Source organism: Caloenas nicobarica, chromosome 3, assembly GCF_036013445.1.
Source record: "Caloenas nicobarica isolate bCalNic1 chromosome 3, bCalNic1.hap1, whole genome shotgun sequence".
Classification (NCBI taxonomy): Eukaryota; Metazoa; Chordata; class Aves; order Columbiformes; family Columbidae; genus Caloenas; species Caloenas nicobarica.
In genome coordinates this window covers 75,660,571-75,688,242 of record NC_088247.1, presented here as the reverse complement: position 1 = coordinate 75,688,242, position 27,672 = coordinate 75,660,571, and the positions used below count along the sequence as shown (strand labels likewise).

The 27,672-nt window shown below is 38.7% G+C and overlaps 1 protein-coding gene across 1 annotated transcript; it reads right to left on the bottom strand.

The window, feature by feature from the left end:
• Positions 1-481: 481 nt before the first annotated feature.
• Positions 482-6,683, bottom strand: LOC135987431 (sulfotransferase 6B1-like). Its single transcript, XM_065632328.1, has 7 exons — positions 6,482-6,683; positions 4,700-4,839; positions 3,940-4,029; positions 3,167-3,293; positions 2,270-2,364; positions 1,605-1,761; positions 482-612 (listed from the first exon to the last, which is right to left on the bottom strand). Exons 1-7 carry the CDS (start codon positions 6,681-6,683, stop codon positions 482-484), a joined length of 942 nt encoding a protein of 313 aa, XP_065488400.1.
• Between the last annotated feature and the right edge of the window lie 20,989 nt (positions 6,684-27,672).

The window sequence follows — 27,672 nt, the reverse complement described above, 5'->3', positions numbered from 1 at the left end:
CTCCTCCATCTAGCTTTGATGCAGTTTGTGCTGAAGTCATGGGCAAAATATCTTCTGTCATTAATTAAGGTTGTGTCAGATCCATATTTTTGCTCATGACCTTTTTTATGAAGATGTTACCTGATTTGAAACGTTTTTATTAAAAAAAAATCTAGATACTAAATAATTATAATTAATCTAGAAAGACTGAGTTTGGATAGAAAGAGATAAGATGAATTTCCTTCCAGGTGACAGCTGCTGAAACAGGGCTGTTAAGTCTATCTAAATATGATTAGTTGTCATCTTAGTCAGCAAGTGAGTGTAGCCAAAGCAAGCCAAAGATCTCACCTTTAAGGCAAAATCCCACTATTCATCATTGTCACTGTAAAGGCAGCTGCAATGCAATTATTACAGTAATTTGATCTAGTTTTCTAGTAGATGGCATTCAGATGATCTGAGAGCACATTGAAAAGCTCTTGTACAAACCACATTCCATTACTCTTCAGGCTTTACAGTACACATCATACTTTAACTTTGCTCCCAGTTTGGTTCCTCTCATATGTTCTTCAAATGCTTTGTCCATTTTCTCATTCTGATCTTCACTGAAAAGATTCTTCCAGTCACTTACACCACCTTCAAAGAAGTAAAGAAACTCTTGAAAAATAAGATTTTTTTTTTTTTACTCTGTAGATCTGTCATTCTTATGCCATTTTACACTAAATGGAGTTGGTCCATTTTTCGAGATAAAGCTTCATTCATTTTTGCACCAATATAATTTTGTGAAGTTAGTGGAGCTACAGATCTGCAAAAACTGCTAAAGAACATAGAAAAAAGGAAAAAACTACATACTCCTCTTCAGGTAACTGTGTCCAAAACCAGCAACCTAAAGTCCTGTTTCCCTGCAGCTTTTTACTCCAGTCAGTTATGACTGACAAGGTAGAGGACCATGAAGGCTTGATTAAGAACCACCTGGCAGGAGTCAAAGTTGGGTTTCTGCTCCCTTGGCATCTTGAGTTTTCATCCAGTGGCTTCTTTCATATAAAATGCAGAAATAGATTCCAACAGCCAGGCTGGCCCTCTCAGGCCTGTCCCCCCTATACTACACTGCAAAAGTAGTTCCTTTTGTTTCCCCTTCTTGGTGTATCTGACTCTTGCATGCTTGGCTTACTTCTAACCTGTGAGTGTGAACAGGGGGCTAGCAGTGTCCCTTTCAGAAGACCCTAGAATCTCCTAAAAACTGTGATCATGCTACTCAGGCCAAGCTTGGCCCGGTTTTGCCTGCTCAGGTAAGCCTTTAATGGCTGAAGAATCAGTGACCTTGGCGCAGAGATGGAGAGAAGTTCAGATACATGACAAATCCTCCTTCCTGACTGTGGAATCTGTGGGCCTCCAAAATTTGCTCTGTGCAGTTGCTTCTCCTTTGCTGGTTGCAGGGTTCTGCCAGAGCCTTGCTGGGTCTCTGCCTCACCAGTGCTGCATGACCAGCCTCCTCAAGCATAATAGCAGATAACATGCCTGATAACAATCTGTGAAGCTAACATGTGCAAAAAAAGAAGTAAATTATGGGTGACACAAGATCTTGAGAATGTGACATTTCTACTTCCGGACCTCTTGAAACGTCCTACCTTTGCGAAAGAAAATATTGCCAAATGCTCCGTGGGTCTTCTGTGAGTTCTTCTTCATTGACTGGAAGCTGCACCTCTCTACCACACTTTCAAGCTCTTTCTCAGTCAGGGGAATCCCAAAGAAAGCAGCTATGTTTTTCACACCCTGGACTGGATTCTGAAAAGAGGAATGCAACACACCACATGACATTGAAAGAAATTACACTGATTTCTGAGGTGATGGCACTTCCCTACACCTCTCTACAGGCTGCATATATAGAATATTCATAGACTTCAGTAGAACTGGAGTGGCACATAGTGTTTTTCTTCTTCATAATTATTTCAGAGGAGATATGAGTTGAATTCCTATAGATCACAAAATACTGTACATGATTTACAGTTGAGTAAAATCTACGTGGTTTATTATATAAAAGATCCCCCCCAAAAATTAGTGAGGCTTTTGATCTACAGTGATTTGGGGTTATACCATAGCTAAAGAGAAAACAAAATCATTTTCACAAACAGAATTTTAAAAAGTTTGAATTTCACCTTTCCTTCTCTTAAAACAAGATCTATTTCCTACACTATCACACAGTTTGAATAGACTATATGACTATAATGCTTAATTGGTTTAGGAACAAATGCTCTTTGAAGTGTAAAATATTTGTAGCTACTGGTAACCTCACCTCTTTTAGCTCTTCGTAAGTTATTGTCATAATATTTTCATCAGCAGCATATTTGTTCCATTTGGAAAGGTATTCAAAGTAGCATCCCCAGGCCACTAAATAAAACAAAAGAATCCTAAGATGAAGCATAAGTGAAGATTAGACAAGTGCCTTATGAAATAAACCAACTTTTGCTCCTTAAATTGGTCCCTCAGCCATGGGCATTATTGATCATGTCTATGTCAGAGTTTACAACCTTCTCTGAGAATTATGGGGGTTTTCCTCTAGGCTGTTCTCACACACGTACGTGTCTCAGGCATATGATACAATTTGTAAGTTGGTATGATAAAACTTTTAGTATTTCAAGACAGATGTGAGTCCACCAAAGAGCAGCTGGTACTCAAACCTTCTTGCAGACTTCCTTAATCCAGTTTAAAATCTTATCTAACCCTCCTTTCTGCTGGCCATGTGATATACCAAACTAAACAATTTATGCCATCTTAAACTAGTAGGATTATTTTCTTTCTTTTTCAATGCACTACTTAGTCCAAATAATTCCTCTGGTCCAATTTGGCATGTAGGTGTCCAGACATCTGTGTGGGTACAAGGTGATGGACATTGAAGAGGAGGGGTGAAGGGGATCCCAGACAGAGATAAGAAGGAACTGCTTCTTCCAGAGAAAATATCAGTTTGTGCAAGTTAAAGCAATCTGTAGAAGTGCAGTTTTGATGAGGATTTATCCTTGGGCAGTTAGACAAGTACTGTAAACTTTAATTCAAATTTCTAACTTTCTGTCTTTAATCTCTGCTTTTGTACTGTAAACTAAAAAATCCTAGTGAAACTGATTTACAAAGTGCAAGGCTTTTAGACAAAGTCAAAGCATTGAAAAATTGACACACACAGAATAATATACTTTACTTTTCTTCGTCATGAAAACTACGAAGAAATCATCCCAGGTCTCATAAGAAGGAAGAGTAGATATGCCATTGGAAAAATGGTAAAAAGATGTAGCTACATCTTTTGGATTGCGAAGCAGTAACAATATCTAGAAAAAAAGTGAAAATATTGTATTTCTAGAGGAAGACATAACAGACTACATTATGAAGAAAACAGTAATCTATAATTGCAGTTTGGGGAATTTCTAATACCTCGTATACTACTTGCAGAAGTAGCAATTTCATTCTAAATTCAGAAGGTGAAGTATTTCACTTTGCTTCAGTACCTTGTGAAGATGATTTCCTATAATTATTAAAATGTCTTTTACAGATTAATCAAATTAATTATGCAAAATCGAAGTACCTTTTGCTTGATACAAGCATCATTCATCATTTATGTAGTGGGGAAAAATCACACAACTACAAATTCTCTCTGAAACTCACTGAAGCCCTCACTTGTGACAACGTTATAAAACACCTCCCATGGGAAATTGCATGTCAAAATATATTTTACTGCTGGATGATTTGTTCCTCCTCAGTCTCACTTGTAGAGGCTGACACAAAGGTGTCATTAAGAACGAATTTGGTTTAAGTGAGATGAATGGCGGTTCTTAAACAGGTATGTAGAAATGGCCAGGGTGAACACTTCTTAAGTATAAGAGTTTTTCTGAAGATTGGTATAAAAATATTAAATTGGCTTTGAAAAAAAAAATCTTTTGGAGTATTCGCTTACAAGACATTAAAATCAGCACTCACCTTGGCTTTATTTTTGAAGATAGACCTGGGAAGATTTTCAGGGAGGAGATGAGTTAATATAATTCTCCGAGAAGGTAATTTGTTCATTCGCTTTAAGAATTGGAAGGAGGAAAGCGGACAATTTAGTTAATACGAGTATTCTTTTCCATCAGCCTATGATAAAATATTGCCCTGCTAAACTTTTCAACTTACTGGAGGATAGAAGCACTTTTTCTTTGTGAATGTTATCCTGGGATCTTAGTGGACTGCTCTGAGCAGCTTAAATCTTCAAAAGCCACTGAGAATGAGTGTTTGGAACAAGATTATCCATTGCTAATTCTCTCCAGTGATAATGAATTTAGCATGTTCTGTTACAAAAGGGATCAAATCTAAAGGTAAGATGCAGACTTTAATTGAGGGTATGTGAAAGCTGGAGGGATCCCAAGGAGAGAGAGAAAGGGTGAGGAAGAAGAGCTAGTAGAAGACACAAAAGCCAGTATTTCAGTATTTGAAATTCTGTGAAACTCTTCTTAAAGACGAAACATGCTAGGTTGAATTTCTGCAGTTATTGCATATCTAATGAGTATGTGCTCCTCTGAAGCCCTCTGAAGTGTTCATTCATGCCTCAGCATTTCATAATGCAGACAAGATTCATCTTGACCAGATGCCACATACAGAAAAATGGGAGAGTTCTTATCAAACAGTGGAATATTCCACACACCATATATTCAGTATTTGAAGCACAAAATTTTGACAACTTTCATATGTATTCCATGCCTACCTCGAATTTCTCGGTATCTCCCATTTCAAGATAGGGAAATTCTTCTAGATTTTCATCATTCACGCTGCTTTCTTTATTCTGTGTTTTGTTTTCAAATATGGCTGCCAGATCACTTAAGATTTGGCCTACCCAGTTTGTGCCTGAAAGGGGAAAAATACACAATTGTTTGTAAAACCTTTGGAACAGGCTGCCCAGGGAGGTTGTGGCGTCTCCTTCTCTGGAGACATTCAAAACCTGCCTGGACACATTCCTATGTAACCTCATCTAGGTGTTCCTGCTCCAGCGGGGGGATTGGACTAGACGACCTTTTAAGGTCCCTTCCAACCCCTAACATTCTGTGATTCTGTGAAAAAGAAATGGATTTTCCAGGAAAGCCAAAGGGTAGGTAGTACTACCAGATGAGTTGCCTGGTTTCATTGCATGTGATATAATCACAGCTGACTATCTGGACAATTGCCCCTCAGGGCCCTACCTTTGCTCTTTATGAGGATACATCTCCAACTCAAATGTCTCAGTGCATCACAAATTAATGTGTGTGTTGTAAATTAACCTGTATGTTGTTAATTAACTAATAAACGAGAACCACTATGATTCAAATTGGAAAATATGCGTTAATATAATACATTTTTATTGTGACAAAAATAAGGGAAATTGGGGTGGTAAACCTATATCTCAAAACCTAGTATATTATATATGTTTTCTGATGTGCTGCACAGGATGATCTTGGGAGGAAAGATGGGTCACAGAATTTCAGCACAGGAGCAGAACTAGATCTGAAAATTGTGCTGTATGTGCTCATGTTTTTTTACCATAAGCAAAAATTCTCTAAAGTATCATTTCCTGTATACATTAATTATATTTCTAGTCATAACATCAAAAAGTCTGTAGAGAACTCCCATCTTTAGTTTACCATTTTCTGACTTCTGGACACTGAGTTCCTACATCTTTGTCACTACAGTCTTAATAACTGACTTCTGGTGCATAGCATTTCTTCAAAAAGAAAATGTGAAAAAAGACAAAAACTTTACAGTCCTGTGAACTGTGACTGTCTACTGCAAGACACTGTGAATCCAAGTGCTGGAGAAGAGAAACATTAAAACTGAATGAAGACACATCTAATCCAAACTGTAGCTCTGATATGGACCAGTATAGGCTGCTTTCAGGCAGAAGGAGCAAAGATACAGGGTAAAATCACAACCCTAGCAAAGATCTCCTCAGTTTCCCAATAGTCAAAGATCAGCTTCAGGTGCTACAAAAATAATTTTCAATAGTTATGGATTTCGGATATTCTTGATATCTATGTGAAATAAACTAAAGAATACACAGCATGGCATGTAAAGATACCAAAAGCTTTGTTCTGTGTAAAAATATAAAGCTTTCAACTTTACAAATATAAATGTCACATCAGATCCTGCAATATCAGGAGATCTACTTGTATCTGGTGTGAGAACTGTATTTAATTCTCTCTAATTTGGGTATTTAGCTTCATAACTATAAAAAGTAATGCTAAAAAAACTTTTACATGCTATAGAAATGAAAATCAGACCTCTTTTTCTCAGTCATTTGAAAAATTCCCTATATGACATCTTCATAATTAACTTTGTTGTACTTTTTAAGAACAAAATCAGTTCTACAAAATTTTGTGAAAATTCTAAATACTGTTGTTTAGTATAATATGTAATATTATATGTAATTTTTATATATATATGATATATCTTTAGTGCAAACCTACTCATTTGTCATTACATATTTTTATTTATGAAGAAAGTAAAATATATTCACCAGATTTCGGGTAGCCTGCCAAAATGATATCATCACTTCTGGCTTCAAGTGACTCCATGCTTCTGAACACTTCAGGGCTGCACAAAGTAACAGGGTAGAGAATCCCTTTGTAAGAAAAAAGAAGTTTGTCCCGATCCAGTGTGTTAGCAGCAGCCACTGCCTTGTCTATGATATCTGCAAATTTTTTTCTGGACTTCTCCATTCTTCTCTCTCTCACAAACACACAGGCTCTGTCACAGTGAGAAATGCTATGCAGAAAGAGAGCAACAGATTACCTTTTAATAGGGGGTTGGTGGGGGTTTTGACCCTGTGAGCAATATTTTACTACTATTTCTGAAAATCTAAAGAAATACGCAACACTAGTCAAAGACCTTAAGTAATTTGAACCTTTTGAAATCAACAGAAGTTAAACATAAGCAAACAAGAACAACAATAAAATGCAATTGCATTCTAGGTTAAAGAGCTTAACTAACTTGAAAATATCATGCCAATAAAATCTGTAATTACACAGAGTTTATAAACAAAACATGTCACAATAGAACAGCTTGAATTTCAGGCTGGGGTTTAAATGTCACAATCACATTCCCCATTGCAGATCAGCTCTTTCCAGTACTCGCTCTGCTGGGGTATTTTGTTATATCATTTATCATTCTCACTGAAATGGGATCAAACATGTTGGGATTGGGAAAGAAAATGCTCACTGCATTAGAAAGTGAGCTGTGGGCCATCCTGTGAGGGTGGCTGACTACTCCTGCCAGCTGGTGCCCAAGAGGGCACATGGACTAACACAGTCTTTGGTCATTGCTGGTACTACAGTACAGAGTTCTAGCTTTCTGGTGATTATATGGAAATGAGTCATTTATATGTGTTCTTTCCTTAATGAGCTCAATTGTTGTTTAACAACTGATCAGTCATTACTGAGCTGGTAACAACAGAGCCTCAGCTACAATGATTAGCATTTGTAATGCACTTCAGGTGATGAGCTTTTGACTACACTGAACTCAGCAGAAAAACTGCAGTTAGGTCCAGGCTTCATATTCAAGTTTCTGGCAAGATAATGGGTGACAAGAAACAAGAATACAGTTTCCCAAAAAAAATCATATGAATCATTGAATATCATTCTTTCTTATCTCCATCTTTTGAATGCTGCCTGTTGGGCACTTCGAGCAGGAGGACCAGAGACTGCAAACCTGTATGGTTCTGCCATTTGCTCACGTTGAGGGATTCATGCTGGGATCCCTGAGGCATGCTGCAGTGCTCGCAGGATGACCTAGCCCTACATTTTGACATCAATTTTGTTCAGTCCATGGAAATCCTTTGCTTTTCCCTTAATCTCCTCTTTTCTCTAAAACAATGTCAATATAGAAAGACTTCCTATTTGCAGGCATCATCTGAAACAAGGGGGCATCGTATGACTCCTCTTCAATCCATTTGTTGAATGAGATCTGTGTTAAAGCCCATACTACTGGCACCACCTGCATCAATTTACTGACGTTAGCTAAAAGTTGCTGTACCATGGAACAGCAACTTTGCTGATTCTTGAAGTGTAACCAGCCACCTTAGCAAAACAAAAAAGCAGCGTGCCTTAATCTTTTTCCTTTACCTTCCCTTGACATTAAACTTTCATGGACTGAAGCTAAGAAAATATGTTTAGTAGGTATTTTGACCTGCTGGCTGGAAAAAAAAAAAAAAATTGAAGAGTATGTGTTCCCTAAGGAAGGAAAAAAGGGAGAAAATGGTATGTAAATAATTAATGTATCTCATGCAATAGTATAGTTTTGGAATAGGTTTTCCATAATAGAAAGACAGCTCATTTCACTCCTACAATTCACTCATCACAAAATAGTCCAAAGAAACTTTGACAGAGAAAACTCAGAGGATTTCCAGGGTATTTTTGCCAGAGAGGGCAGTCAGGCCAATTATCCCTTGGAGGCATGTTTTATCCTTAGGAACCAAAAAACCCCAGTATTAGTGGAGAAAAACCGATTAGAAGACATAAATCAGGAGGAGGGATTTTGAGGGGAATTAATTTTATTGGGGAAAAAAAAATATCAAGACTTATTAATGTGTGCCTTTAATACAGCCATCTGCCGTGACACCTGAGCCAGAAGATGGGAGGCGTGTACCTTGCATCATACATGTTACACAAGAAGATCCTCTGATCCTGCCAAATACTGAACCCAGAGACTTATGGAAAACATTAGTTGATTTAAAGATTCTAAGAAGCAGCTTTAAAAACATGGAGATTAAAAACAGATTAAAGGATTTGGTAATCTCCAAATTAATTGTATTTTTTGTTCAAACCACCACAGTGCCTCTAAAGGTTTTTGATTTCCCATACTTATTGAACCTGGTCTTTCCCGATTGTGGAGCTTTGCAGAAAGAGGCTGGTGATCTTTTCTATGATAGCTACAGGACATTGCCAGCTGGCAGTTGCACTCCCTGTTAAATGACACAGCAAAAATTACCCTCAAAACTTGTGCTCTCAGGTGGTAAATAAGAAAAGGTGAGTTTCTATAACTCTTCCTATGATCTGCATCAATCTCAGCAAAACTGTGAAGAAGGCATCCAGAAATTAGTCCTCCAAAATGACCTAATAAGATTTAAGATGGATCCATTAAGACTGATCCATTCATAAAGGTACTCTAAAACCCCCTGATCATCCATCTGCAAAAAAAAACCTTGATTGGGAGACACATTCCCTGAAATCCTATGAATGAGTCCATGAAAAGTAGGGTTTAAAGTAGAATTGGGTCTATGATGGAAATGCCATATGTGGCATTTTTCCATTTGAATAATTTAGCATGTGCCTGATCAGATGGGAGTCAAAGCCTCCAAACAGAGACCAGGAGGGTAGGATGTCTTAGATTATGTGACAAAAGCTTGTCTGCACACCCACGAAGGAGCACAGAGAAACAATGGAGGGGAAGCCCAAATAATACCCTGCCCAGATACTCCCAGGCCCATCGTAGTAGCCATCAGCTCATCAAAGGCCTGTCTGCAGAAGCCCAGAGGAGCACAGGCAAAGGCAGGTAGGAACCCAAGTTAAGGACTCAGCAAAGGGACACCCTGTCTGGGCCCCTTCTAGGGCTGTCCCAGGTGAGCTTCAGACCCAGTGGCCAGGTGTGAAGATAACACATCAAGATGATCAGTGCTGGAGCATCTTTTGAAGACTGGCAGAAGTTGCTGCCTGGGGGTATAGGCACGTTAAGGAATGCAGCGCAGGAGACTTTCATTGTTGCACAGGACTTACTATGTCAGGAGTTCATGACAAGTGTGAGACAACTGCCACAGAATAATTTATTTACCAACCTGCATGACACCATTTCTATTTACTTAAAAATACAGGAAATACTGAAAAGGAGATGAAAACTAATCCTCAGTACACGATTCAGCCTGATTTTCTTGACTGCTCTAAAAAACTGAGCTGGGGTCTAATCTGTTGTAAAATTTTCTAGGATTCCCTTTCATCTTTTGTTTTCCTCCTGAATGGTAGAGTCTCCTTCATGACAGTCACTTTTCCTGACCATGACAAAGCTCGTCACAACATCAGATTAGACCGTTATCCCTCGTCTACGGAAGTATATCCAGCTCTGTCTTTCTCTTATCCAAAATTTCTCACATGTTTCCTCTAAACTTTTTTGAGCCTCAGCTTTGCTGTCTCTAGAGATTTTCCACTCTCTTAATCCCCTCTCTGGAAGAAGATAGGAAATAAAGCAATTTTCCACAGCTTTCACCATCTCTATGAATGTATTGGATGGTTGCCAAAGTACAGATGCAAAGGTTAACTGCCCTCGCCCTCCCGTTAATATTCCACTGGGTAATAAAAAAGAACATGCTAGTAAATACAGGCAACTTCATGACACACAATGCTGGAGAAATCATCTTCTTATACCAGCCTGAGGATGCCAGCTGTGTGCTAACAGACTTCTCAAACAATCACCAAAAGAGTTTTATTTCCTTGCTTGTTTGTTTTATCTGATCTTGCCCAACCACACTGGTGAAATTAATTTAAAATTTTGAGGTATCTGACTAGAACTTTGTTATCAAATAAATGTGCAGACAGACATGTCAGGCCAGTGACCTCAAGAAGTCACCTGTTGCCTCATGGCGTATCTGTACAACCTGAGTTAATCGAAATACCCAGTTCGCTTTGATCTCAGGAAAAACACATACAAAACCACAAAAGCTTCTCTCTCTATTTCACCCTACTTCTTTCTAGTCTGAGGGCTCCCTCATCTGCACCACTCCCCTTTTTGATCCTAACACAATTCCTCAGCTTTCACCTTTTTTCACACGTTTTCTAGGTCAAGTCCATTCTCTATATTGAGATTTGCTTCGTTGTGTAAAAATGCAGAGATTTTACATCCAAAACAAGATAAAAATAGACAGCAGTAGCACAGCTCACCAGACTTACTAATCTGTCCATGAAACACATTTCCACATGTGGCTCAGAAAAGGTAAAACTTCTGTGTCTTTTTAACTGATTATTGTATTTAAGTCTTCTGCTGCCAACAGTTATGGCTGTTCCACATGATAGTAACCCCACAGCTGGTGCCTTTGAAGAGTGAAAAAAGACAGTTAATGACAAAACTCCTAAATACCCACAGCTTTTACTATCCTGATTTAAAGTGGTCTTAAACTGATAATATTGTCCTTGATGTACCAGGGATATCATTCAGTAACTGCTTCTGAAGGTCAGTCCTCCAGACCTTACTTTGTCTCCTCCACTACCTCCAGACAGAGATGGAGGAGTCCTTCATGATGGTAACATAAGGTAGACACCTGGGACAGGTCCAGTTTCAAATCTGTCTCACCATATGGCTTGAAACCTGTGTTTCCTATTTTTAATAGCAATTTTGTAACAGCTGTAACTGCAGACTTTATCAGAATTGTCAGGACTTAGAAGTCAGTGTGAGAAGACAACAAAAAGGCTCCTGCTAGTGTAGAGTGCCAAGTTAGTAATTTTTTCACTCCTGATTAGTTCCAGCACTGTTCCCACACTTTAGTCTTTGTCTCATGATCAGCAGCAGGAACTGGTAAGTGGGATCCTTGAATACCTACAGAAAGTAATGAGGCCACTGACCAGACACCACCGAGACTAGCTTTGCTGGATGACCCTATTCATCAATGAATTTATGACATCCTTAAGGTTTAAGTTTATAAATGGATTTCACTTGAAGGAAACCTAAAATAAGAATTATTACTAAATCATACAAAGAAGTTCAGACGGAATAGCACGGCTATTATACACTGTTATACCAGAACATATTGTGGGAAACTGCCATTTCATTCATTAGGTTTTAACCCCCAGACTTACCTTTCTTCACAGCTGAGTTACTACTAACCTTTGGCAGCTGCTGACTTGGAAAAGAGTAGAGTGATCTCCAGTTAAGGTGACACATACTGAGTAAAAGCAATGTGGTAGAAAAGTGGTAGAAATGCATAACATATCCTTTTCTCCAAACATAAGTACTATCAGGTTGGAGACTTGCAGGGTGAGGGAGAAATGGAGAACATTGCTTTGAAGAGAAGGATAAAGAGCTGCTCTGATGAAATGTCCCCATGAGAGAGACAATTGCTTCTATATTTTAAAGCACTCTTATATTAATGAGTATTCATATTTTTATGAGTATTGAATCTTTAATTAGTTGATTTGTGAACTGTATTTACTCCACAGAAATGTTAATGCAACACTTGAAAAGAGCAGGTAGAAAAACGGTCTTCTGCTATGGAGGAACTGACTATTGCAGAAGAAAAGTTGCATAAACGCATTGCAGATTTCTTGAAAGCACTCTCTCCTAGTCTGGAGGCTTAAAAGACTTTTTTTTAAGATTTTTTTTTCCTAAGTCCAGCATTTGCACTCTCCATGTCTGAACTATGCAATTTTCTTCCCTCACCTCTTGGGAACCAGCAGAAGAGCATTCCTAGGACCACAGGCAAGACAGAGTACCCATATTCAAGCTCAGACCCTTGTCCTATCATGGTCTGCAGAAGCCAGTAGCAGGGAAAAAATATGTGTCAGAGCCTTTAATCCCAGTCTGGAGGAAAGTGTTGCTGCTCAGTCACTGCATGAGCATGGGTCTTATTGAGTTCTGTCAGGTGCATAAGGCTGCAGAGTTGCTCCTTCACTCCCCAGGGAAGGTATACACATTGACTTCGATGTGCATGAGGACCTCAGAAAAGCAGGTGAACACAGAGGGCCAGCACACCGACTTCATGGCACAAGTGGCTGCTACACACCTTGCCATGCTCAGGCAGGGTGTACTTGTGGAACAGTAGCTGAAGTTTAGCTGGGAAGTTTCTTCTGAGCTTCTATGAAAGTCGTGGAGGCTAACACTCTGAGCAGACCTCAGCAGACTTCCACAGTCAGAGTAAAGACACATCCCTCCCACATAAACTACCTACCACAGGCATGGCATAGTGAGTTGCCTTGAGCTCCCAGGAACCCTCAGGTAAAAGTCTCAAAGTTTGGGACCAGTGCTTCACTTCCTACTTCAGAGCAGACTTGAGTGGAGAGGAAAAGTAGCCAAGATCGAAGTCCAGGGCAGGAACATCTATTCACCACTTTCCCACACTCATGCCAGTCAAGTAAATATCTGTGGCCAGTCTGTTTCTTACAGCAGTGGATTAACACATTAAGCAACCATTAGTGACTGCAAATATTCCTAACATTATCAAAAAAGCTGTTGTTACCTGTAGGTAACTAAATGACACCATTCAGTGATGTAACAAGCAAAATTATGGCCAAGAATCCACCTCTTGCTTCTCTGACCAGGACCAGGCCTCGCAGCAAGGTAGGTCTGGGGCACGTTAGAAATACATGAAACAAAGGCAGCGGCGAACTGTAGCTTTAGAGTATTGTGGCAAAACCAACTAGGTATGACACACCTAAATTTGATCTGTTTGTTTTATGACAACCATTTTCATTAGTCTAAGAAAATAAATCAGGAGGCTCAGGCTGGCATGTTATGTGTTAATAAGGTTCAGATTTCTGCTGATGCATACTTGCAAAAAAGCACAAGGCCTGGCAGAGTATTTACAGAGCAAACTTAGCTAGTAGACATGCATCAAAATTACCCAAAGCTATGGAGACAGAGGCTGATATTCTGCCTATAAAAAATAACTATTCTTTAAATGGATTGAGTTACTGATGTGTTAAGAGATTATTTTTTATCAGTGTTTAATGCAGATTTAATTCAATTTCCAATTAAGTCAATGAAAAAATTCCATTGATTTGAATCATAATTGGATGAGAGTTTAACTGTGGTAGAAATCTTTTTGCCAAGAAGTGACCTGAATTGTTAGTCTTCAGAAAGGTCTCTAGGTACCAAATACCCTTAAGCACTCTAGAAAGACTAAGAGAATTATTAATAAAAAGAGAAATAGAATATTTCTTTAAGAATGCATATTGTAAAGCAGGGCTGTTAGACTTCTCTGTATGATTAATTATAATACTGTTCAGTGAATGAACAACTTCTCAGTACGCCAAAGGTCTTACATTTAACATTAACATCTGATACACACTGCTATCACTATAAAGGCAGCTGCAGTCTGAATATTACAACATTTATCTGCAACATCGACTTTTGTCCTGTGTATTGTGCAACTGCACTCCTGGTCAGAGTTCAGGAAATTATTGCTTTAACAGCTCTGTTTTATCTCTCAGGCTTTGCAATACACACCATATTTTAACCTGGAGTGGTTGCTGTGAAGCGTTCCTTGTACATTTTCTCAATTTCCAAACTATACTTTTCAACAAAATGATTCCTCCAGTTGCTACCACCATCTACAAAGAACCCTTATTGATACTGTAAGATATAATGCACAGGTTTTAGTATTCAATGACTTTATTTTCTCCGGAAGCATTATTTATATCCCTCCAAATGGTAAGTGTTCTTCCTTGCTTTTTAAAATTATTATTGGATTTGATTCCTTTCCAAACCTGACCAGTTCTGCTAGTCTGTAGAGATCCACTGGGTGAGGCCAATCTGTGGCCAGGTTTCTGCTTCATTTATCCAACAAACAAAAAGCTATGTGCCCTGATCTTGGGGCAGGGATGAGTGAAGAGTCACAGACTAACTCTTGTGTTGTTACATGGGTGAAATAATGTTAACTGGCCTCATTTTTTTGTTCACCTTAATACACCAGCTGTACGGCAATTGCATGTCAAGAACTATTTACCAGCTGCTTATGGAAGCCTACCATACGAGGAAAGACTGAGAGAAATGGGCTTGTTCAGCCTTGAGAAAAGAAGGGTTAGGGGAGACCTTAACACCATGCTCCAGTATTTAAAGGGTGGCTACAAAGAAGATGGAGATTCCCTTTTTAGACAGAGTCACGTGAAAAAGACCAGGGGTAATGGGTGCAAGTTACTGCAAGGGAGATTCTGGTTGGACACAAGAGGGAAATTTTTCACAATGAGAGCAATCAGATATTGGAATAATCTCCTCAGGGAAGTGGTGGATTCCCCAGCATTGGACACTTTTAAGATTCAGCTGGACATGGTGCTGGGCCATCTTGCAAGAAAGGTTGGACCAGATGATCCTTGTGGTCCCTTCCAACCCAGTATTCTGTGATTTTATCGTTCTATCTTCTTCCTGCCATGAAGGCTGTAACTCTAGAGTTACTTCAGTATAAGATGGCACTGATCATCTAGAGGAAAAGGCTTACGGACACTCAGAAATAACAAAATATTTTCTTTCCAGAAAACAAATTGCTCCTCAAAAAGCTTCCATAACTTTTCAAAATAAAAATAAACAAAACAAAACAGCAACAACAAAAATGCCTCTTCAGAAGAAAGACTTAATGGTCTTCATGGATGAACAAGCTCTGTCATGCTGTCATCTAATATCTGATTTCTAATATCCTTTTAGCCACAGAGGAGGAAAGAACTCTTTGCCACATCACCATGTCCCTTGCTCTCTCCATCTCAGGTTAGCTGACTTTGATGAGTCAGATGAACAGAGTTTTAAAAGAGGCAAGGTGTCCAAAAAGCTATGTGCTATGCCAGTTGTGAAACAGTTGCAAAATAACACTTAAAGCTAGGAAATATTTTGAATTTTTCACTGTTATGCACATGAATATTGAGCTAATATTTATGGAAGGAAAATTCTGTTAATGAAGCTGTGAAAAGCACACCTAACTATAGGAAGGCTGAGAACAGTGTCTCCAGAATGGCTGGAAAATTCACCTTTACAGAAGACAATATTACCAAACATCCCATGAGTGTCCTTAGAGGTCTTCTTCACAGATTGGAAGATACCCCTCCATACAACAGCAAGAATGTGTTCTTCATTCAAAGGGAACCTAAAAATATTCAACAATTTTTTTTCACTCTTAAATATGTATTCTGTTAAGAAAAAAGTAATGCACTGGATATTATCCAAGGAAATACAGCATTTCCTCCCCCTAGTCTTCCACCTCTCAAGGTACCTCTTTTCACACCACACTGATGACAAGCTAGACAGTGATGCACACAGCTGTTCCCAGGATTAATTCAACTAATTATTCAAGTCAGGCTCTGTATAGCCGAAATCCTCTGATAATAAGTAGAATCCATTTAGAGAAACGGTGATGAAGGCATGCATGTTCCATTCAGAAAGACACTTAAAATAGGACCCCCACAGCACTGGGTAAAAGCAAAGCACATAAGAAGGTAATAATTATATGATGAAATATCATTGAAGAATGAGTGCATGCTTTCCAGTCTTGAATCTATTTTAGAACTAAAGACAGAGCTCCTTTCCAGCCAAATCATGTGCTGCTTCTACAAGAAAAGGCTTTAGCAATTAATGTCTTTTGACTGCTTTGGAAATGTAGCCAAGATTATTAACTCAGATCATTGTTCTAAGAAATATCTACATTCATTTGATCCACTAGATAAGTTATTTTGGAAATAACTATCACACTTCAACCATAAAATAGAGTTAGACATTCAAATACTTGTGGGTTTTGATTATCACTGCTGTTATCACTGCTTCGTTAATCATGCTGTTATTAAATGCCAATATTACTTTCATGCTTGAAAATAATGGACAAATACCCCTTAATAACCATGGTGAGTAGTGAAGGCTCCCTTAATGACTCCAGCATTTTCCCAAAGGTATGTCTTCACTGCCCAGTTGAGCTGGATGAACTGCAGGAGGTTCTTGGAAGGGCGGGGACAGTATCCTAGCCAAACTGAGAGCATCATCAAAGAAAATCCATTTCTCATTACTGGACTGTGAGACTGTTGCAGTAGGCATTTGCTTATGCACGTCTATGTGCAACAATCCTCTAGCACTCATTCCCAGTCAGCTGAGGCAATTGAAGAGCAATTTATGAGAGGGCCATTTTGAAGGCAAGATAGTGTTTGCAGTAGAGCCTGTTCTATGTTGGTGGTCAAGACAGTGTGAGTAAAACACCAGTAACCATGAGTGAATGTATCCATTAAGAAAGAATACAATATCTCTTCCAGCTGTGAAGTCTTTGAAGAAACCACCCCAGGATTCATATTATGGAAAAGGAAAAAAGACTAGGAAAAAATGATAATAAAATGTCACTAAATATTTTGGATTTTGGAGCAATAGCAGTACCTGAAAGATATAAATTAAAATACATATACTGGTATTAAGAAAGGGCTGTAATGGAAATAGAGCAATGTACATTTCAACTACCATGGCAAAGATTTCTTAGACCACGTACACTAATCTTGAAGTACTGATTTCACATTATAAGCAGAATTCAAATTATTTCACTGTCCTTTATCTTCAGGGAAGTTTTCGAAATGTATTTATCAAGCACATGTAAATTAATTATATAGAATCTAAGTGTGTTTTACTTGGCGTGAAGTTTTTCAGATATTTATGGTGAACAGTGGTTTTATTAAAATAGACCAGATAAAACAGTAAAATTATCAAGAAGGGTCACATTTGGGTAAAATGCTCGTATTCTTTGCAGGATCACTTGCACTCAGTGTCCATCCTTTTGCAACATCACAAGTAAATGGTCCCAGTAGGAGACTAGTTAAAAAAATCTGAATCGGCATGAAAATCCACTGAAGCCAGTATGTCTATAAATCATTTTAAAAGCGCTTACTTTAGCTTTGTTTTTGAAAATGGACTCGAGTAAATTTTGAGGAGCCTTAAGGTACATATAAGTCTTCTTGGGGGTAATTTCTTCACTGGCATCAATAAACTTCAGAGAAGGGAGAAAGTAGAAAGCATAATTAACATAACACTAGTATTTTGAAACCCTATTCTGATGCAAAGAGTTTCAAAACCCTCAGCAAAAATTTCAGCTGGGACACAAGAAATTGTTAAGCTTTCTTCTGGGACAAAATACTGTCTTTTTTTCAGTAACCCTAGTGTAAAAGCTCTTAATAACAATTGCTTAGGGAGAAAAATTGCCCTCCAGTCTATTTCAAAATATGAGTTCATGTTTCTTTTTTAGGTGATGAGAGAAATCTAAAAATAATGGGTGAGATCTTGGTGGGCGACTTAAGAATAATGCAACCTTTTGGAGTCATAATGGAGGAGCCTGTTGAGGCTGAGAGGAGAGAGGGAATAGGAGAAGGAAGAACCTGAGATTAAATTTGGAAGGAGAAAAGTTGGAACAATGCAGAAAGCTGAGGTAAAAGTGAATACCTCCAAAAGCCCTGAGCAAGGATCTGAACTCTGACATACAATAGCAGAAGGTTTTGACTGGCACCATCTGTATCTAACTTCCTCGGAGCAGCTCCTACAGCAAGGTCTTATTACACATGGGAACTGAGCTGTCTGCTTGGCTCTGGGGCTTGTCCTTCTGCATCTATAATGAAGCACATTAGCAAGACAGTGCACAGAAACCTGAACTAGTCAGACAGATGCTGCACCTCCTTATGAAAAAAAAATGTTTTGAAAGCAAAAAAAATATGTATTTTCTGTTAAAAAGCAAATGTTGGGCATAAGAAAGCAGCAGGGCAGTAGCAAATTGAATTGGCTTGTTGCAGGTGCAACAGAAGTTGCTTATGGGACTATCTTCTGCATTTTGTCTTATGTTACATAGTCCTTTTATCTTTGCATGAAATATCTCCTTCATAATGTCGACAGAATAAAATTGAACTGAATTTTGTAGAGTGTCTTGCACAGTCCTTCTGGATCTTTTTGACCTTACAGGGCTACATGGATTTATTTTAGTTAGAGAATCCCTGCAGTTGTCCATAGTCTTTACTCTGTAAGGATGTATTTGATATGTCACATGCTCAGTTGAGAAATTGCATATAAGGTTCAGTGTCCACCTTTTATTTCTCAGGACATCCAATTTCAAAGTAGATAAATTCTTCTGGCACATATTTCTGATGTTTTATTTCATTTTAGTTGGGTTTTTTGCAGCTGTTATTATTAAGTCACTTAATATTTGAGCAAATCAGTTTGCACCTGGAAGCATGAAGAGTAGAATTGTTTTGAAGCCTCTAAGAAAAGTCTTGTATGCAATGTATGAAATGGTGCATCAGGTGTCCAGTGACATCCCATTAGGGAAACAAAAAAAAAATATTTTCAAGTGTAGAAATTTGCACTTACAGATATGATGAACAGTACCGAGAAATACGTCTGGTCTGTGTCATTTAAAATATTGCTGAAGCCTATAAAGAAGTAGTTGAGGCCTCTTCTGCTCCAGTAGGATAAAAGGAGGAACTATTTTACTGGACTTGTATCAAACAATAAAATAGGAGTATATGGAGGGCAGGGAGGTGATTTGAGACAGCCAGCATGGTTTCACCAAGGACAAGTCCTGCCCAACCAACCTAGTGACCTTCTATGAGGCAGTGACTACATCAGTGGTCCTTCTCTGCAGTACTGCAGAGAAGGACTTGGGGGTACTGATGCATGAAAAGCTGGACATGACCCAGCAATATGCACTTGCAGCCCAGAAAGCCAACCATATTCTGGGCTGCATCAAAAGCAGTGTGGCCAGCAGGTCAAGGGAGGTGATTCTACCCCAATCTGGTGAGACCCACCTGGAGTCCTGCATCCAGCTCTAGAGTCCTCAGCACAAGAAAGACATGGACCTGTTGGAGAGGATCCAAAGAAGGGCCACAAAAATTATCAGAGAACTGGAACACCTCTGCTGTGAGGACAGCCTGAGAGAGCTGGCATCATTCAGCCTGGAAAAGAGAAGACTCTGGGGATACATTATTGCGGCCTTTCAGTACCCACAGGGGGCCCATAAGAAAGATGAGGACAAACTTTTTAGCAGGGCCTGTTGTGATATAACAAGGGGAAGTGGTTTAAAACTAAAAGAGGGTAGATTTAGACTAGATGTAAGGAAGAAATTTTTTACAATGAGGGTGGTGAAACACTGGAACAGGTTTCCCAGAGAGGTAGTAGACGCCCCATCCCTGGAAGCATTCAAGGTCAGATTGGACAGGGCTCTGAGCAACCTGACCTATTTGAAGATGTCCCTGCTCATTGCAGCGGGGTTGGATTAGATGATCTTTAAAGGTCCTTCCAACACAAACCATTCTATAAACTAGTCAACATTTTATCACCACTTAGGCAATAAAATGTTCATGCCTGGCATGGAAAGGCACTGGCAGGTCTGATATACAAGGATGGGATAAGCATAAGAGCAGTACTTTGATCCTAAAGGTAAACTAAAATGTTTACATTCCATAAACAGTGGTCCACACATAACTGTTTTAAATGGTGAGCTAATGATTTATACTGGAATTTTATCATTCTAAGTGTTACAGAAATGAAAAACTGCTACGCTAGAAGCAAGAGAAGCCACAGATCTTGATTCATCCTAAAAGTATCTAACCAGTTCAAGCAAAACCCTGCTGCAGGGTGCTGTGGTACTGAAAGCTAAGAAGCTTTCAAAGGGCAGCAACATCCTCATGAAAGAGAAATTGTCAGAGGGCTGTTAAATACAACTACCTCCAGATTCAGGATGTCCCTAGGTTACAGAATTTTGTAGACTAGGAAACTATTTTGAGGAAATATCATTATGTGCTGGATACTCCCACACTCTTGTCATCTTCTGTTGGCCACACCTGTATATAGGATGCATAGCTAAAAGCAACTTTGTCCCATCCTAGGATGGGACATTAGGTCTCATATTCTTTAAGGACTTCATTTTAACTTGGCCTCATGTTGCAGGAGTCTAGCCAGAATCAATATTTATCCTGTAATGGATAAATAAAATATCTGATCTAAAATATGGCTTAAGCTTCAATACATGTTTGTTTAAAGTACACAGTTAAGCTTGTTCTCAGGTTACAGTTGGTAAAAAGATCAGTTTTCCGTCTTTTATTTCACTATTCTGTTTGCTTAGCTGACAATTATATTTAAAAATAGAGGGGTTTAGCCTGCTCTAGATGAATGTGTTTGTAGGGTCTGTGAGTACAGTTTCATATTATTTTATGAAGAATGAATCATGTCCATTTTGTCAATCATCCCAAAGCCTTTCACCCTAAGAATTTGGCTTGTTGCCAAAGACTATATTTTTGAGAATTTGAGTGAAAATAATCTTGCTACCTTTAAGTATGAGAAAAATGTTTCGGAAAATGTTTCTTCTCTCCTTTTTACGGCCATTATGATTAGGGCTTAATTACTGAAGTCTGACTCAAGCTTTGCCTTAGTTAGAGCTTTAGTGGGCATGGTATGATTCACGAGTTTTATCCAGTTGTGTTTTCTTCTACACACGCAAAATAGTAAGATAACAGAAAATTTTTCAAACCTTACCCTAGTTAGAGCTTTAATGGGCATAATATAAATTACGTGAGTTTCATCCTGCTGTATTTTCTTCTGCACGCTCAAAAGAGTGAAATAACATAAAAATGTTCATTACTTATTATATAAATCATTACTTATTATATAAATGATACAAACTTACCAGAAGGAAACCACAGCTACTACCAACCCACTGTTGCCTTACTTGCATAGGTAGTTGAGCTGAAGTACATCACTGGGGTAAGGAGTAGAAACTTGACATCATTATTTGCCACTGACCATAACAAATTGCATAAAAGCCCAGATAACTACAGACCACAAAAGCAGCCAAGAGCAGATAATCTGAGTCCTGTCTCCTGCTAATGTTGAGCAGAGTTGCAATCCAATCAGAAGTAAAATCTCCTGCCACATACTTAGTTCTTAACATCAAAAGGAAGACCTTCTTTCATCAGTTTAGTTGCTGAAATAGGCAGAAGCAATATGGGAGCAGTGACATAGCCGTTTTGTTGCGACAGATATTTAAGCACATTCAATAGAGCTTTGCCCACTCTGTATCACAGAAACACAGTGTGGCTGAGGTTGGAGAAGGCCCCTAGAGATATTTTAGTCCAATTCCACTGCTCAAAGCAGTCACCTAGAGCAGGTTGCCCAGGACTGTGTCCAGATGGCTTTTGAATAACACCAAGGACAGAGATTTCCTAGGTTGGATCTTCACCATATCTTTATATATATATATATATCTAAAGCACACTTGAAATATCATATGATGAACACTATCTTATTCCTTAGGTAGTCTTACTGGCATGAGTGACCACAGAATTACTCAATGTTTATAGGAAGTATAGAATATGCACCACTGAGTGAACACATATTTCATTTACGAGACCCAGTCTGGACCATAGGAGAAATTTGGAATAAAACTAGTGACATGGTATTGGTGAATTTGTATGCAAAGATACAGAAGAAATATTATTATTATAAGACTGCTCTGGAGCATTTCGGAGTATTTTCTGATCAAGCTTTGTTTCATCAGAAATGTTCTCATCAGCTGTACCTCTGATACCTAAAAGAAAAAAGCAGATTGTGTATGACATATGAATTTCATATTCTGAGATGGCAAACCTACCTGCTTTCTTCCACACTGAAGATTGTGAGGTTAGAGAAAATTTCAGGCACTTTGATTTTAAAAAGAGTGAAATGGAATAAGACTGAGAATACTGCCTGTTCCCAAAGATAAAATTCTAATTAATGTATTTTTATGGCAATTGAATAGTGTTATTAGACCTTGCTTATATAATTAGGCTTAGAACCCTTTCACTGACTGCACCACATTCTGGAAGTCAAACCAGTTGAATGATTTTGTTTGAGCCCATTATTGCCCTGAAGCTGATATTGAGGAAAAATGAAGATGAAGGATTTTAGCTTCTTTGCTTTCTTATCATTTTTGTCCCAAGGCCAAAAGTTTATCCCACTTTATATACTGATCTATTACAAGACATTCTTCTAAAAATATTCTTTATCTATATATGTAGAACACTATAATAACAAGACTACTACTGGTCTTTTCAAAATTCCACATCTATTAAATAAATAGCATTCCATAAAGTTTAATTTCATTAACATCTTCACAGTTTACATCACATGTTCAAGAAGACATTTTACTGTTATGCACTGACAGTTGTATCTTTGGTAATTTGTCTTTGCAGAAGACAGAATATTCACACTCTCCATGGCTTCTCTTGATATTTTTTTCCTAGACTGGAAGTTGCTATTTTCAACAATGATTTGAATACCTTCCCCTGCAATTAAGAACCAAAAAAAGTCAACTATTTTTTTGCCCCCAGAATCTGATTCTGAAAAGTAATAGTTGATACACTGCAAGCTATTTGCATCGAACATATTTTTTCCTGGTTTTTGGACCAACCTGATGATGGAAATGTTTTTAACAAAGTTATACAAAATTCAGATAGACTTCTCAAAACATTTTCAAGTAGTTTGAATGTTCTTTGATATCTCTGCTTTCATGACTGTGCAAACTGAAGCTCCAATATATTAACCAGTCTGCAGCTCAGAAGTGCAGAGCACACAGGGTGTTCATTTACTTCACTGGAAATCACAGAGTACTAGTACAGTTCTTACATGTGTCTCAGGAATGACAGGATTTTGGCAAGACTGACACTCCCTTTACATTATGTAAAGTCATTTCTAAATAGTTCTTTGCCCACTATCTGGGGGTTTTTTTGGACTAAAGCAGCCATTCAGGAATTTGCAAAGCTTTTCCAATATTACCTCAGCCTCTTCAGCTACAAACCAAGGTTTTCCATCAGCAGAAAAAGCACAGAAGAAAACACACACTGGCCATCCAGGGGAACTTTGGTGTTCTCCTTCTTCCCATAATTAAATGAATGGCTACCTTGCCTTTTTCTAATTTTCTGGTATCATTTAAATCGGAAGTGGGAAAAGGGAACCCATCTGTAGCAGCCTGGGTTGCTCTCAGAGGTAAGAAGGTGCAGAGAATAACAACATCTGTGAAACTCAACTCAAGAACTGAGGGAAGGAAGAGAATAGCTGACATTAGCAACGGAGACAGAGATGGTGAGTTTTCATGAGCAGTGTGGGGAAACACAGATACTGCAGAGCAAACACCTGGGCTGGAGACTGCAGGAAGGAGGAAATGGAACAGGAGCAGTGAAACAACTTCTTAATAAATATTTTGTTATCAATGAAAGTGGCTATGTTGATCTATGGGATATATCCATTAGTTAATACTGGTCTATTGGGTAATCTATGAAAAAATGACTGTATTTATTTAAAGCTATGACACCTCTGATAGGCCAGAGTTGCTGCACAAGTGCATGTTTACCCTCCATAATGACCTGGTCTCATTATACTCAAGGCTTTCTTCGTTCAATAAAGTTGCTATTTACTTCAGCTTTAAGAAGCAGGCACTGGAATGCATTTCACCCTGATGTCCTTATGAAGAGCTATAGCACAGCCACAGCTCTATATGTTAGTTCCCCAAGGACTCAATTAGATGATGTTAGAAGAGATGTAATCACTGCCAGGGCATCATTCTTCTCATCCTGAAACAGATAACAAGTCATGTGAATTGCCTCCTTGAAGTACCAATGTCTTTTGGCACACTTGTGGAACAGAATAGCCATTAACCACTCAAGATCATGTCTTGATCTGAAGAGCCACCACGATCAACCTGTCTCAGGACTAGCAAAGGGGCACAGTTGCTGTCATTTCTGTTCAAGGAGTGCAAAAACAGATTTCACTCTTAGTGGTGTACTGAATAGGGAGATTCAAAGAAAGGCAGAGTGCTTGCAAAAATGCAGGACTTTCCTGGATCTCCCAGTTCAAGATATGAATACTCTAATACTCTGTCTTTTCTTCACAGTATGTCATTTTTGCACCTGTCACCTCTTCTTTTTTCTTTGCATCTGTTTCTACAACATCCTACAATATCTGGAAAATGCAATGAATTTGTGAAATGGGTAAGAAATGTTTCTAAAAAAATAAACACTGACCAAATGCGTCACCTTGTGTTGAACGTTCTGACAAGTCTCCAAAGGAAAAAGAAAAAAATATCTGGCATTTTTCCTATATAAATGGCTTATGAAAAAATGGAGAATGAAGAAATTATAAAAGAACTATGAAAAAAATGGTAGAAAGAAGAATGAACTTGGCTGTTGCTACCTGGAGTGTATAATTCTGATCCCTCTCAAAAATAGTTGTTGCAAACAGTTTGAAAGATGGATGAATGAGGAAAAAAAAAAAATAAAAGAAGGGAAAACAAATGTGGAGAAAACTGAAATAGATGTAGAGTCTTTGCAATGGATTCAATCATGCTGAAGCGTACAGTTTGGACATTTACTCTATGATAATGCTTGCATCTGCTGAGAAGATTCTTCCTGCTGTGCAACACACCTACATGTAAGTACCTGACAAGAGCACTTGCCCTTCTTTGGAATTAATGAACTTCCTGTCAGTGAACTTTCCACACTGCATCAAACACACAGAGAGGCTGAATTTTGCATTTTTAACAGCGGTAGCATTTAGTGTAGCGCTGCCCTCAACTTCCTCCCAAACCTTCCACCACTGGAGTTACGGTTTATTCCTCCTTGTTCCTAACAAGCCTATTTATTTGTGTGAAGACTCCTTATTTCCTACCTATCTTCTGCAGAAAGCATTTCCACAATTAATTGAGTTCCACCAGTATTCAAAATATAGATGTATTTTGAAGTCCAAAAAGAACAACTAAGTATCTGATCCGACCACCTGTACAGAATGTGGAATTTTACCCAGTTTCCCATGTTAAGACCAACGATTTGCTTTGAACTGAATTGCTAGCAGCAGTCGCCTACTTCTAATTTTATTTCACCAAGATGCAGTTTTCAAGACCTACTTCTGGTCTTTACCGCACTGGACTTCAGATACTATCCCCCCTTATTTGGCAGTTCTGTACACGTGCTTGAGAGACAGCACTAGCTGATTCCCTGAAGATGGATGAACTTGTAGTTAAACTACATGGAATTCTGTCTGCTTTCCAGTTTTTAAGTATAGCATACAGCAAACTGTTGGTTTCTAAGAGCCAAATTATTCACATTTCCTTCTAATTGTTTCAGAAAAACTAAGTGCAAGCTCCATTACTGTGTTCAGCTCTGGAGCCCTCAACATAAGAACATGGATCTGTTGGAGCAAGTCCAGAGGAGAGCCATGAAGATGATCAGAGGGCTGGAGCACCTCTTCTATGAAGAAAGGCTGAGAGAGTTGGGGTTGTTCAGCCTGGAGAAGAGAAGGCTCCAGGGAGACCTTATAGCAGCCTTCCAGTACCTAAAGGGGACATACAAGAAAGCTGGAGAGGGACCTTTTATAAGGGTATGTAGTGATAGGACAAGGGGTAATGGCTTTCAACTGAAAGAGGGTAGGTTTAGATCAGATGTAAGGAAGAAATTCCTCACCATGAGGGTGGTGAGGCACTGGAACAGGCTGCCCAGAGAAGCTGTGGATGCTCCATCCCTGGAAGCGTTTAAGGCCAGGCTGGATGGAGCTTTGAGCAACCTGGTCTAATGGAAGGTGTCCCTGCCCGTGGCAGGGGGCTTGGTACTAGATGATCTTTAACGTCCCTTCCAAACCAAACCATTCTATGATTGTATTTAAACAAAACCATGCAATTCCAATCAAAAAAGAAAAATCCAACTGAGAGTAAAATCCTTTGTTAAAAGAAATATCATGAAGAGGCTTCTATATTTCTTATTTGAATCTACATTTGACAGATAAACTTATTCACCTCTGACCACTAATTAATAATAAAATCCGAGTGAGGGTGTCTGACACAAATCATGGGGAAATAACTGTCTCAAGGACAGTGCTGACATCTCAGTATCTTACACTCACAGCCCACAGCAATGTTACCTGACCAGCCCATCACTGTTCCAGTGCTTCCTGCCCAGGAATCTGGTTCAAAGGAAAGATGAACAGGTTCAGCTGTCAGAGAAAACTCTTCCTGACATGGCCATGACACATGGTGGGTGTAGTGGAAAATAAGAATTTAGGTCTTCATGGCCATGGCCCTCACACCCTTTCCAACCCCAAAGCTCTCCATCTTCAGTGGAAGAGCTGGACGGACTTGGACCATACTAAGTGGAAAGAGAAAAAAGTCACTGAGTATCACATGCACCATGAAGGTATGGAGGCCCATCTAAGACTGCTTTGGGCACACTAACTTTTTATTGCTTATTTTTTTCTTCGCATTACATTAATTATGAGTTAAAGAAAATACATTATCCAAACACACATATACAAGTTCATTCCGCATGCTTCTTATTAGCTTTCATTTTGCAGCAGATAAAGATTTCCTTTTTATGTCATTCAATTTCATTTTTCATTCCACTGCTTTCCATTCCCTTTAAAATACTTCCCAAACATTTTAAAATACTTTCATTTGAAGCTGAGAAAAATAACATATTCACCAGATTTAAGATATGCTGCTAATAACACATCATTCCTGACTTCAAAGGGTTTAAGAGCTTTAAAAATTTCTGGCTGTTTATCACAGCAGGGTACAAAACTCCCTGGTAGAACATCAGCTTCTCTGGGTACAGATTATCAGGGTCAGTTATAACCTTGTCCAGCAAGCCAATGAACTTCTTGTTGGCCATTTTTTTTTCCTATGGCTGTGTAAGTTTGTGCAAGCGATGGCATGAAGGAGTAGTCACAGTATCTATTTCTCAGCAATTAAGGAAAAGACTTGTCTTGCATGTTTATAAATGCTAATAAACTGTGGATAGTTCTGAGGAGCTGCAACAAATTCAGATGATTTTGACCCCTGTATCAGGAGTGCTGGCAATGACATAACTCCTATCCTTGTACTGTTTGCATGTGGCTGTGCAAACAGCTGTCAGCAAATGCTGAGCAAAACATCTCTCACAGAACAGAGCAGGCTGCAGTGACTCCATGACTAGCTGTGTAAGTAGGACAACCAAAGGGTGG

Excerpts from the sequence above, each read along its gene's own strand:
- LOC135987431 (XM_065632328.1), bottom strand. The coding sequence starts at position 6,683 with ATGGAGAAGTCCAGAAAAAAATTTGCAGATATCATAGACAAGGCAGTG. Across the intron at positions 4,030-4,699 it reads GAGATACCGAGAAATTCGAG|CGAATGAACAAATTACCTTC; the intron begins GTAGGCATGGAA and ends CAATTCTTAAAG. Across the intron at positions 2,365-3,166 it reads AGTTTTCATGACGAAGAAAA|TGGCCTGGGGATGCTACTTT; the intron begins GTAAAGTATATT and ends TGTTTTATTTAG.